We start from the raw sequence: 12714 nt of genomic DNA on the forward strand, positions 1-12714 counted from the left end.
ACAATCACAATAACAAAGGTGTTGGACTGGGAGCCTTCCTTGCATGAATCAATAACACATAAATACCAGGTATCACTGTTGAATACAACATTATCCTTTAATCATCCCTATAGATCCATACTCCTCATGGCAAGGAGAGATAAAATTCCTTTCAACGGAGTTCATAAATTTCTCAACCGACACGCACTTGATATAGATATCCCTTTGGATTTTGCACACACTTTGAGAATGCACGCACACATGTATACATGTGTATGCATACATATTTTTCTGAGGGGACTTAAAATACCAATTAAAGCTGTACCCATTATCACTGCATCTGTAATTGCAGCCATTACAACTGATGTATGTGGCATGAACACCTTTCGAGGGTCCTCTTGGGGTTTACTGCTATTATGGTTCTAGAATTAATTCTGTGAAATTATAGATTCATTGACTGTGACATCTACTGACAACACATCTTTCTAAGGCCTTGGCTGCTTTAAGTTAAACTTTAAGTCAGTGTGTGGGGGCGTGCAATGTCAATTATAGGAGTTCCTCCTTCTTGTCTTAATACAATCAGAGCTTCAATTTGGGGGGAGACGTAAAATTGATTGCTGAGTAATGGATTTATGACGTCAAGAGTTTGCCAAAAAATGATTTGAAATCCCTTGGGGTTTTAGTGAGATCAGTAGTAAGGGATAGATCATGAAATGTTGTGGAGGATGCACCGTGCACATGTCATATTTTAGGAATTCCACTGTACTTTGAAATTATGTTCAATCATTATATATCAATCTCTTAAGTCTCAACTGTTCTAATATGGATTTTATTTTTCAGAGGGAGGCAAAATGTACATGTAGGAATTCTGATTTTGAAACTCATGTGTAAGTTTTATCACAGAACTTGAGAAGCTTAAGTAATATTGCCCCAGCCAACCAGGCAGTTGCAATGAAAATGATAAAGATGAGATGCTTCTGAACCGAGGTAAAAACTGTTTCATCGTTTAAATCTGTTAATCTATAGATTTTTTTGCCACATTAGCAGGGAAGAGCCTTGATGCTTTTAACCCCAGTCAATGTAAGAGGTTGACTGACCGAGCATGCACAATCTGTTGGGCCTCAATGATCAATAAAGCATACTGACTTAGTCCATACCACAGATTTATATCAACGATTATCATTGAAACTAGATTCCAAATTCCAAAATGTTAAGTCCATTATAAGTTATAGACGAATATGCTTCAATGATGCTTTAGGAGGAGGAACTCATGTGATATCATTTTGAAAATGGAAGTTCTTAGATTTCCATTATTGATGTTGGCTGCTGAGAAAGGCTTACCGTAAATCTTAAAACTTTCACGGTGGTTTTGATTTTATGATTCTCGCTGTGACCTCTCAATCATGAATCCATATCAGTGCAAAAATCCATGACATTATGCATTTCAAATATATGACTACTGATCTACAGAATTATTTTACGGTCCTTTATATGGAAAAAATAACAACACCATGAGATGATTTCACAGTACTTTAGTCGCAAAGTAACTGTTCAAACATGGCTTTTGTCTTGAATCATTGAACATTTTGGCCTTCCATGAAACGACACACCTGAATATGATAATCCAACAGCCCAGAAAACAAAAAGAAACCCAATACTGCAAGAACAACACACATAATGCATGGAGCAATATTGAAAAAGCAATAAAACAGATTGATTTACACAAAATTTATTTCCCGTGCCTATCTACAAAGCCCAGCCACCCAAGTCAGGTAAAAGGGATGTTTTTCTTCACGTATGGCTGAATCCTATAATAGCAGGTGCTTAGATGTCTTCTGTACGGTCCCTTCAACAAAGGACTGCTTCAACTCATACATAGGGCTAAAAATATCACCTGTATATGCAGGTTAGTGCAGGTAAAATATTAGCTGTGCAGGTATTTCTGGTGTCTACCTGCACTGGTCTGTGCACTAGGTTTCATAAATAAATGTCCTATGATCTAGATGTCTGTGGACTGTTCATTTTTATTTCTATACATTACTGGGCAAAGACTCTTTCAGGGGTATCCCGCCCAGGCAATTTGTTTGTTATTAGTTGCATTGATTGTTACCACCTACAAGTATAAAAGAAAAAATAGCAATTGTTCCTCAACAATTTTACTATGAATGATCCATACTTCCTAAATTCAGAGTGATGCAGGTACACTTTGTCTGGTGCAGGTAATTTTCAATGTTACCTGCACCAGTGCAGAAAAAAGTATTTCGATCCCGGCAGACGTCATGCCTACTCCCACAGGTAGATCACATTTCCCACTCCTTTCTTTTCCTCACCCCGCCCACAATGGTCTTATACAGCTTGTATCCACTCAACCTGGCTAACGAACCAAGGCTAAAAAAAAAACGACCTCACTCTCCAGGGTTCAAAATACTGGGTTCAGTGCACCCAAAATTGGAGCCGTGCAAACATTTTTTTTTTTCTGTGAGTGCACTGGAGCACCCAAATATTTTCTTGGGTTTACAAATGTAAAGATATCAAAGTCTCCTAGTAGTATACACTATTTTTGTTTTCTTGACATCTAATATTCTAAGTGTTAGAAAGATGATAAAAATGTCTGTAATGGTACTTGTTTAAGAACTTAAAAGCTTGTATTGTAAGTAAGTTTTGCATTTATATTATTAGTTTTTTTCATGACATTCTATTTCATTCTATGTACAACCAATTTTTAAGCTGGATGCACCAGTGCACCTTATCCCAAAACTGAATTTCCAGCCCTGCTCTCGCTTGTCTAGAGGCAGAGGGAACATAGGGAGATCCATGCCTTCTGCCCTACATACCAGATTTGTTATGGTTGTTGTACAAATTGCCCATGTCACGCAGAACAGAAAGGGAACACGTTTACATATCGGGAGAAAACAGAAACTGGGCGACCTAGACGAGAATGTATGGCGCAGTTTCGCACTCCTAGTCCTGGTGTAAGTTAATCCGCTATGTAACGGCCATATCACGATGACAATTAGACGACACAGACTTTGAAATGGATAAAGTATAACGGCTAGACCGGTGACTCATCGTATACAGAGACAGGCGGTTCCGATATTTGAGCCTTGCATTTCCGCTTCTGTTTTGGAAAATGGGACAGGAGGCAAAATATGCATTGTGTTGCTAAATCCAAGGGGTTAGCATACTGAAAGAAAGCATATGAATAAGGCATGCGTCTCTTTAACCAGTGCGTGTGTGCGCACGAATTCAGATGGGTGCTATATGTTTTCTATGCACTGTTGTTGTTTACATCCTACACAATTACAATATCTGCGCTAAAAATAACCATCAAAATACAACACAAAAAATACGCTACCTGTAACTCGTAATGTATTCCTTGTGCAGTAACCCAGAGATCGGCGGTTAAGAGAATCCCAGCGCGTCTTCCACCCGAAGAAAGCAGCACCACAACATTCCCACACACCACACCGCGGCGTCTGCTTCGGAAATGAGCTGACATAACCTTTCACCCCAAATATCCCATTAGCCTCTGCCTGGAAGTGACGACTTTTATGTAGGGAACACAAAAGCGTGGAATTTCGAGACATAGTCAAACCTTAACAAAAATAGGACATTTTTACAATGAAAGGTTCATTCTATATGTCTTTACTAATACTTATCTCTAATTTGACCTTATTTTTTATCATTATGCTTGTATATTTGATCATATTTAGATTTAAATTTCTTCTCACCCCCTTCAACGGGGGTCGAATTTGTGTCAATCCAACATGGTTCCTGTCATGTTCGTACGGAATTTTCAGAACCGCGTTTTTGCGTTTTATTGCTGCAATACGTAGTTATTTGGGAGGACAGTGATACTCTTGATAAACAAAGGTACGAAGACCTATCTTGCTAAGTTATGTTGGATGTCCATCTTGCAAAGTTGAGATATCAAGGAGGGAATTGTTTTGGGGGAGGGGCGGGCTTTGTGTCGAAACGAAGCAAAGTCCAGTGTTCTGACTGTCTCAGCATTGGAAGACCACTTTGGCACTATATATAAATGTTCCAGTGATGAGAAAAGAGACCGCTACTTTTATATATTTGTCATATTCTCCCTTTGCAATCTCTAAAAACCTTTATAGTCAGAACCTCCTTTTTACTTTTTTTCCCTCTACAGGTCGCGTGCTGATCCTATGGCCTACCTGAAGTTGTCACATACTAGAGTCGCCTCGTAACCCTTAATGTATGTTTGATATTATGTGCCAAAGAACGAACTCCTAAAACTTAATAATGGAAAACCATCAATCTACTATGTGGACAGTTTCTGAAGACAGCCATCATATCCTGCACACAAGGCTTGAAAACCTGTGGTCCTTTCTCCAGTCCAAGTCTGACCTCATCAATGCACATCTTGTAGACTTCTTCACAGAAGACACGTGGGACAGACTGGTACCTAAGGATCTTCAAGACGAGCTACTGTCTCTTTCTGATCCTGATCTTTCCTCCTTGCCAAGTTCAACTACACTTCAAAGGAAAAGAAGTCAAGCAACAGAAACTGAAGACGACAAAGAAGAACACAAAAATACTCTTTTGTTAAATGAAAGTACAGATCTAGACTCTAGCATAGGCAATGCAAAAGCTACAGAAAACTTTTGTGGCAAATGTGAGTGTGAAAAGAGTCAGTCATCTCTTGAAGAGTTTAGAAAAGAAGCTCAACAGTTTGTGTTAAGCAATTCAGGGATCTGTGCAAGTCTTGATGAAGTTTGGAGGACACTTGGAGTTGACTCTAAGTCTAAGGATGAAGACAAGCGGAGATTTGTTAAGGAGCACATGTGTGTGAAGAAGTCTCATGAGGTGGAGGTGTTGTCAGGAGTGGTGGCTAAGCTGTGCCAGGTGTGTCACGTAGATCAGGTGAGAAGCATAATTGTGTTGTTCATGCATGCTTTTTGTGTTGAAAAAAATGTAACATCCAATGGCTACATGTACCTCTTGAAACAAATAATGTACAAGAAAACATTTATAATACAATAGAATTGATTTATCAAATTTAATTATTTAGTAACTTTGTTGTTTAGAAAAAGTAGGTTGCAGTCTGACGTCAGTTCAAGAGCTTAAGTCTAGTTTTGAAGTCCCTAGAATACTACTTAAGTAGTCAGCAAGTTCAGAAGCTCAAACATTTTTGTTTAAGAGTTAGTCAGTATAAAAGACAATATTATGAACATTTTTTCTGTATTCTACCATTCCGTACTATTAATCTGTCTCAGCTCCCTAGTATGATTGCTTCCAGTCAAATGACTTGTACTTGACACTTGTTATCCATACTTTATTTAGGTGGTAGACATTGGTTCAGGTAAGGGCTACCTGAGTGAGTGTCTATACCTGCAGCATGGACTGACTGTATTGGGGGTGGATGCATCAGACTCAAACACTCATGGAGCCAAGAAGAGAAGCAAACTTCTGGAGAGACAGTGGACTGCATTGGTCAACAGACCAAGAACTTCTGCTAATAAGGAATGTATCAATGACAGTGAACCAATCAGGGAAGTTGTTGAAAAGAACAGTGAGAGTGAAGTAGCAGGCAAGGAATCCTGTTCTACAGAACATATAGGTGATGCAACACAGCAAGAAGTTAGCAGAGAAACTACAACACAGAAGCAGACAAGGTGTTCAAAATCTAAAGACAGGGTGAGCAGTAAACAAGGATCCTTTACTCCAACAACAGCCTATATCAACCCTGACACAGACCTGGCTGATTTAGTTGGGGTTAGCAACAGTGATGAAACTCTAGCAGATTTGAGAGTGAGTATCAATGACTTTCTGTGATGTCATGATATCATTATGACATTCAAAATTCCTTATCTTTGTTTTTGTTTTTGCCATATAGTAGAAAAGTAGATTCATTTATAAATTCTCACCTGTGATCTCTTTCTTGTAGCTTTGTTCCCCATACCTTGCATTGTCTTGCAGTGCTGCCCCTTGTAGCATCTTGTGGTGCCACTCCTTTTTGTGACCTGACCTTGGTTCTCTGTGTACCAGTTGTTACTGACAGGTCTGCACACATGCGGTGACCTCTCCCCCACCATGCTGCGCCTATTCGTGACCTGTCCCCAGGCTGCAGTCTTGTGCAGTGTTGGGTGCTGCTATAACCTTCTCACAGAGGTAGAGAAGCCAGGTACTTGATTCTTTTATTACCCACGCACTGTCGATACACGATCTTTTTTGCTTAGCTTAGATATCAATGGAGGTCAAGACTGCAGTGACTTCCAACTTTTACTTGTCTTTTAGAACATGTGCTAGGCTCAAACCTACAGCTAGAAACAGTGATAAGATTACCTGTGTATAAGAAGTGGATTCAGAAGTTAAGGGTGACAAATTGACCAGCTAGCCTTGAAAATAAGGGATTAAGTTCAATCTTTATGATAGAAAAAAATTAAGCTGGAAACAGCCTTTCTTTAAAGTACATACCAATGTATGTCCAATGTAAATAAAAATTTTACCCCAATATTATATTCTGATAGGTGCCAAAGAGGAGAAATATGGTTTCCCTCTGAGCCAGCTCTTACAGAGACGATGTCATGTCTCTGTTTATGTTTATGTTATGTTATGTATGGTTATATGTTATAATTTTTACAGGTGCTATAGATGAGAAGTGTGGCTTCCCCCTGAGCCAGTTGTTACAGACCAAATCTGTCCATCTGGGCCGTACAGCGCGCATGTTGTCCTGCCAGGCTGTGGAGAGGATTAGTAGAGAGGGTCGGCTCCCCGCCATGTCCCTGTTCTACAGAGCTGTGCTGCAGGTTATCGTCAGGGACAAGTTTGGGCATGTAGACAAGTGAGTGGCACCAGCAATTTTTTTTGTAGTTTCAATCGTGTGGCTTATAATGTCTCTTATTTCCAGGGTAGAAGCTTTGCCTGCAACTTTAAGCTGTTGAGATTTGGGTTCTTTTTTTAGTAACTTAGATATGAGTTTTGGAGGTAAAGGCAAAGGAAAAGTTACTCCCATAGTCTTTGAGGCTTTTTTGAGTCAGTTATCCACTGTGTCTATAGGGCACGATATTTGATGTGGAGTCCATCCGTCTCCTTGCACTGCCTTTTACCTCCTCAACTCAATATATTTGTAACAATGTAATCAATGTGGTAATGATCCAACTACTATTAGGATTGAAAAAAGGATCTATTTTCTTTCTTTTTTCCTTATAGCAATAAAACAGTTGGAAAGGTGGCAGCGAAGAGTAAAGGCTTTGTGGACTATGTGAGACGAGCCCTGAGGAGACTACAGTTGGAACATGCACACCTGTCTGATGAGGAAATCAACAGATATTTTGAGCAGTACCAAGGAAAACTGAGACATCTACATGCATTCATACAGGTGATTTACACATAGTTGAACATACAAGAGCATGCTCCAGAAGCAGACACTCCCTTACACTGTACTAGTAGGTCTTTGACAGCAAAACCAAGCCAAGAGTGCACTACCTTTTGATTCAGCTTACTTAGGAAACACTGGAAATTTAATTTAATCATATTTAGGCCACAGCAAGTAAATTTTATGGATGACATCAGCGCGCGCATTAATTTTCGCCTGATTTCAGAAAAAAAAAGATTTTTTTTCTTCTTGGGAGATGGTCAACGTGCAGATAAAGTACCAAAATGGGCAAATATGTTGAGTTATAGGCTAATGGTTGTACTTGTAGAAGTAACACTAGCCAGGAGGCCATGACTGTAGTTATAGAAGTGAAACTAAAAATTTAGTTAAATAGTTGTAAAAGTGGCCCCAATATGGAAGCCATGGGTGTTGTTGCCATGTTGGTAAGTGACACCAGTGTACCACACTAGTGTCACCTTTACCACGTCTTGAATACAGAAATGAATGCCTTGTAGGCTGTGATACCATGTTTCGTCGCTTCGATTCTTTTTTTGTCACGTTTAGTGCGTATATATGGAAAATTTAGCCATCTTGTTTTTTTTTTGCCCTATCTCACTATTTTTGCCGTCTACAGAGGATGTCATCCATAAAATTTACTTGCTGTGGCCTTATGAATTTATACAGTTACTATGTATATTGTGACAGAATTATTATATAATTATGTTAGAAATAAGGATGTGTGATTAATTGCACAAAACTAGACTGAACATCCAGACTGACAGAAAAATGAAGGGCTTCTTACAATTAGGTGCCTTTCAAATGTGAGAAATGGCACTCCACATCATACAATACATACAAGACATGACTGTAAACTACACTGCATTTGGTGCAGGGAATGATTACTTGTTTTATTTTATATATTTTTCATTCTTTTGCAGCTACGTGCCTGCCTTGCACCTTGCATAGAAGCCTTCATCCTCCTGGACAGGCTGTGCTTCCTGCATGAACAGACAGGGGTCTCTCATGCTGCACTGGTCCATGTGTTTGATCCTGTGATATCTCCAAGATGCTTTGCCCTTGTGGCCATCAAGAATGACTGTAATATTGTAACTTCTCAGGAAAATGTCTGAGTAGACTCAGTAGTAATGAAACTAAGAATAAGGACAATGAAATGTTCCATTGAACAGTTATGGAACATTTTATTAGAGAAAATAAAATACTATACAGTCATATAGACTCAAGTCGATATTTGTACTGGAGGAAATTGTATCTACTTCCAACATATTTCATATGAGTGGGAAAAAGCTCCAAAAGCCAAGTGGATCCATATCTTGATGTAACCAGACACTTAATGAGATCAATACACAATGCATAGCTCATTTTATAACAAAGAAAGACTTAGAACTATTTACTGTATGAAAGCGTGGACATTCTCAATTTATTCGATCATGATTTGTACTAGTCCTAGTTAAACTCAAGTTACATTGTGTGCACACAAATCCTGTTTTGTGCATACAGCCTCATGATTCTGCCTTGTGTAAGGTACTTACTTCAAAGATAGTTGAGATAGTTATCAAGCATCAAAGTAAAATGTATAAAAAATGCCATGCATAAATTATGTTAATGAGTCAGTCAATTGCATGATATTTACAAAAGCTCTAAATATTCATGGAGGTATGAGGTCGCCGAACTCTAGTTTTAAAATTATTTCTTTTTGGCTGTATAGAAGTGTTTACATTATGAAAACATCAGTACTGCCTGCAATGCCTATATTTGTATTCCTATCAACTCTAATTAGCACTTCATAATCAGCGGAATCTGTACGTGGAATCTGTATGTTCTTTGGAAATGTGACACAAAACACTGTTAGGATGCCATGTTTCTATCGTTAATCATCTGCTTCATTTTTGCTGCTTCATTGAAATATCCGAGGGCTTTCCTGTAATCACCAAGGTTTTCCCAGGCAATACCTAAGTTCTTAAGTGACATGACAATGATAGGATGTGGTGTGTTTTCACCATAGATACTCTGCATCATCTCCAGTGACTGTTCATAATAATTGACTTCCTTTCTGTACTCTCCAAGATTCCCATAAGCGGCACCCAAGTTGAGAAATGAGCCAGCTATGTCAGGATGTGCAGTGTTTTCACCGTACATGCTCTGTTTCATTTTGAGTGACTGTTCATGATAGCTGATGGATTTTCTGTAATCGCCAAGCTGCGCCCAGATGGCACCCAAGTTGTTAAGGGAGTTATAAATGTCAGGATGTACAGTGTTCTCACCATGGATCCTCAATTTCATCTTCAACGACTGATCAAAATAGTTAAGTGCCTTTCTGGGATCACCAAGGCTTCTCCAGTTAGTACCCAAATTGTTAAGTGATACGGCAATGTAAGGGTGTGCGGTGCTTTCACCATAAATACTCCGATACATCCGCAGTGTCTGAGCATTATAGCTGATGGCCTTTTTGTAATCATCCAGGCCGTTCCAGGCAGCACCCAAGTTATTTAGTAACATGGCAATGTCAGGATGGGTGGTAGTTTCGCCATAGATACTCAGCATCATCTCTAGTGACTGTTCATAATAACTGACAGCCTTTCTGTATTCTCCATGGTGGCTGCATGTTATACCTAAGTTTTCAAGTGTCTTAGCAATGATAATATGTGCTGTGTTCTCACCACAGATACTTTGCATCATCTGTAGTGCCTGTTTATGATAGCTGGCGGCCTTTCTGTAGTCACAAAGACCTCTCCAGGCGACACCCAAGCCGTTAAGTGACATGGTAATGTTAATATGTGCTGTGGTCTCACCATAGATACTCCGATTCATCTGTAAAGACTGCTCAAAATAACTGACAGCCTTTCCATAATCACCGAGGCCATTCCAGGTAGTTCCCAGGTTGTTGAGTAATGCGGCAATGTTGTGATGTGGTGTACTTTCACCATGAATAATTTGTATCATCTGTAATGACTGTTCATAATATCTAACGGCATTTCTGTAATTACCAAGGTTGTTCCAGGTGGTAGCCAGGTTTGAAAGTGACTCCACAGTATCGGCATGTGCAGTGCTCTCACCATGGATACTCTGTCTAATCTTCAGAGACTGTTCATGGCAGCTGAGAGCCTTTCTGTAATCGCCGAGGTCACTCCAGTCCTTACCTAGAGTGGCAAACTCTGTTGCAATTTCATTGCTTTCACCATGGATGCTAAGCATCATCTGTACTGACTGTTCCTTGTAGCTAAAAGCTTTCTTGTAGTCGTCGAGCTGTTCCCATGAGGCAGCCAAATTGTTGAGAACTGAAGCTATGTCAGGCTGTACACAGTTGTCGTCGTTGATACTTCGCAACATTTGCAATGACTGTTCGTAATAGGTAATTGCTTTTCTGTGATCACAGAGGGAGTTACAAGAAACACCCAATCTAACAAGTAGAATGGCAATCGTAACGATACTAGCTTTCATTTGCCTTGATTGCACATGATAGCTGATTGCTTTTCTGTGATCGCCCAGCTTGCGACAGGCGTCTCCCGAGTTGATAAGACAGGCAGTCACGTCGGTATCACCACATAAACTCTGATGCATTTGGAGTGACTGTTCCCAATAGCCAACGGCCTTTCTGTGATCACCAAGAGCAACCCAGACGTTTCCCAAACTGTTGAGTGATTCGGCAATGTCCGAATGTGCATCGTTCTCACCATAGATACTCTGTCTCATCTGTAGTGACTGTTCCAAGTACCCTATGGCCTTTCTGTGATCACCAAGAGCACTCCAGGCGTTTCCCAACTTGTTAAGTGATTCGGCAATATCCGAATGAGGAGTGTTCTCACCATGGATACTCTGTCTCATATGTAGTGACTGTTCCAAGTACCCTATGACCTTCCTGTGATCACCAAGTTCCCCCCAGACTTTTCCCAACTTGTTAAGTAATACGGCAGTGTCGGAATGAGCAGTGCTCTCGCCATCAATACTCCGTCTCATCTGTAGTGACTGTTCATAATATCGGATGGCTTTTCTCCGATCGCCAAGAATACACCAGGCATCACCTAAGCCACGTAGTGATAAGGCAATTTTAGGATGGCTCGTGTTTTCACCATGGATACGGCGATTCATCTGTAGGGACTGTTCATAATAGGCGAGAGCCTGTCTGTTATCACCAAGGCGTAACAAAGAGACGCCCAAATGAAGATAGCATTCAGCAATTTGAGGATGGATACTGTTTGCACCCAGAAACTGCCGATATATGCTAAGCGACAATTCAAGGCAGGTGACAGCCTGTCTGTCATCACCAATCTCGCTATATGCGTCACCCAAGCACGTAAATGAGAGAGCCCTGCTAATCTGTGCAATCTCACGAAGCTCAACATCGCTGGAACTCAGCCGTAGTGACTGTTTATAGCAGTTGATGGCCTTTTCATGGTCACCTAGGCTGCTATGTGCCTGACCCAGTTGAAGAAATGAAAAGGCGATTTCTGATTTCGTAACGCTCTCTCCAGACAGACTCAGCATTATACCCAGTGATTGCTCGTAATAGCTGAGGGCTTTCAGGTGATCACCAAGAAGGGTGTAGGCGTTGCCCAATTTGGAAAGCGACTGGGCAATGTCACGATGAGGAGTGTTCTCACCATAGATACTTCGCCCCATCTGCAAAGACTGTCCATAGTAACTGGCGGCCTTTTTTAAATCATGACGTTCGATCCAGACGTCGCCCAAGTCGTTGAGAGACTTTGCAATATCGGGATGTGCAGTACTCTCATCATAAATGCTCCGTCTCATTTGAAGTGACTGCTCGTGAAAGCTGGTGGCCATTTTATAATCACAAAGGCTTAACCAAGTGCCGCCCAACATGCTAAGTAACTCTGCAATGTTTAGATTTCCAGTACCTTCAGCGTCGTCAGACAGAGCCCTTTGTAATGCTCGCTCTATGCATGTCTTTGATTTTTCGTAATCAGACATGTAATCGTACATCGATTTCTGTATGTCCATACCTAAGTATTTGTCAAAACAATATAGCAGCTCTTCCTCCAGTGGCACTCTGCGGACAAGTTTTGAGATGAACTTCTGTAACGGCGCAGCTGTGTAATAGTATCTCAAGAGTTGGTTTGTATTTGAATAATGAAACACCTTCTGCAAGTCTTTGTCAGTGTTTGGACCTGCAGCTGTCGTCATCTCCGATAACGCCGACATGTGTTCCGCTTGACCACGGTTGTTCTTGTATGCCCGCAGCCTCAGTTCTGCAGAGATGCTGACCATTACCATCAAATGATGTGCGTTCTCACTACTGATGACTCCGTTCTTATTCATCTTTTCAATAGTCTCCCAGATTGTGGTAGGCTGAATGTCACACGAGAGTGCCCAGCAACAGATTGCAAGACTTGAAAATCGATAGATATGTT

The 12714-nt window shown here is 40.4% G+C and overlaps 2 protein-coding genes across 5 annotated transcripts in view; one reads left to right on the forward strand and one right to left on the reverse strand.

The window, feature by feature from the left end:
• LOC118406380 (sn1-specific diacylglycerol lipase alpha-like) overlaps positions 1 to 3502 on the reverse strand; it is a 46960-nt gene extending 43458 nt beyond the window's left edge. For 3 of the 4 annotated variants that reach the window (XM_035806355.1, XM_035806354.1, XM_035806357.1), the window contains exon 1: positions 3335 to 3502. The gene's annotated coding sequence lies outside the window, so the exon portion shown is untranslated. The remainder of the gene's footprint in view (positions 1 to 3334) is intronic. The other variant, XM_035806356.1, reaches the window with a different exon arrangement.
• Positions 3503 to 3717: 215 nt separating this feature from the next.
• LOC118406831 (methyltransferase-like protein 25) lies at positions 3718 to 8692 on the forward strand. Its single transcript, XM_035807185.1, has 7 exons — positions 3718 to 3852; positions 4136 to 4869; positions 5290 to 5757; positions 5995 to 6130; positions 6592 to 6790; positions 7159 to 7327; positions 8263 to 8692. Exons 2-7 carry the CDS (start codon positions 4249 to 4251, stop codon positions 8452 to 8454), a joined length of 1785 nt encoding a protein of 594 aa, XP_035663078.1. The 5' UTR covers positions 3718 to 3852; positions 4136 to 4248; the 3' UTR covers positions 8455 to 8692.
• The last annotated feature ends 4022 nt before the right edge of the window (positions 8693 to 12714 follow it).

This window comes from Branchiostoma floridae, chromosome 19, assembly GCF_000003815.2.
Source record: "Branchiostoma floridae strain S238N-H82 chromosome 19, Bfl_VNyyK, whole genome shotgun sequence".
Lineage (NCBI taxonomy): Eukaryota > Metazoa > Chordata > Leptocardii > Amphioxiformes > Branchiostomatidae > Branchiostoma > Branchiostoma floridae.

Excerpts from the sequence above, each read along its gene's own strand:
- LOC118406831 (XM_035807185.1), top strand. The coding sequence starts at position 4,249 with ATGGAAAACCATCAATCTACTATGTGGACAGTTTCTGAAGACAGCCAT. Across the intron at positions 5,758-5,994 it reads AAACTCTAGCAGATTTGAGA|TTGTTACTGACAGGTCTGCA; the intron begins GTGAGTATCAAT and ends TCTGTGTACCAG. Across the intron at positions 6,131-6,591 it reads CACAGAGGTAGAGAAGCCAG|GTGCTATAGATGAGAAGTGT; the intron begins GTACTTGATTCT and ends TAATTTTTACAG.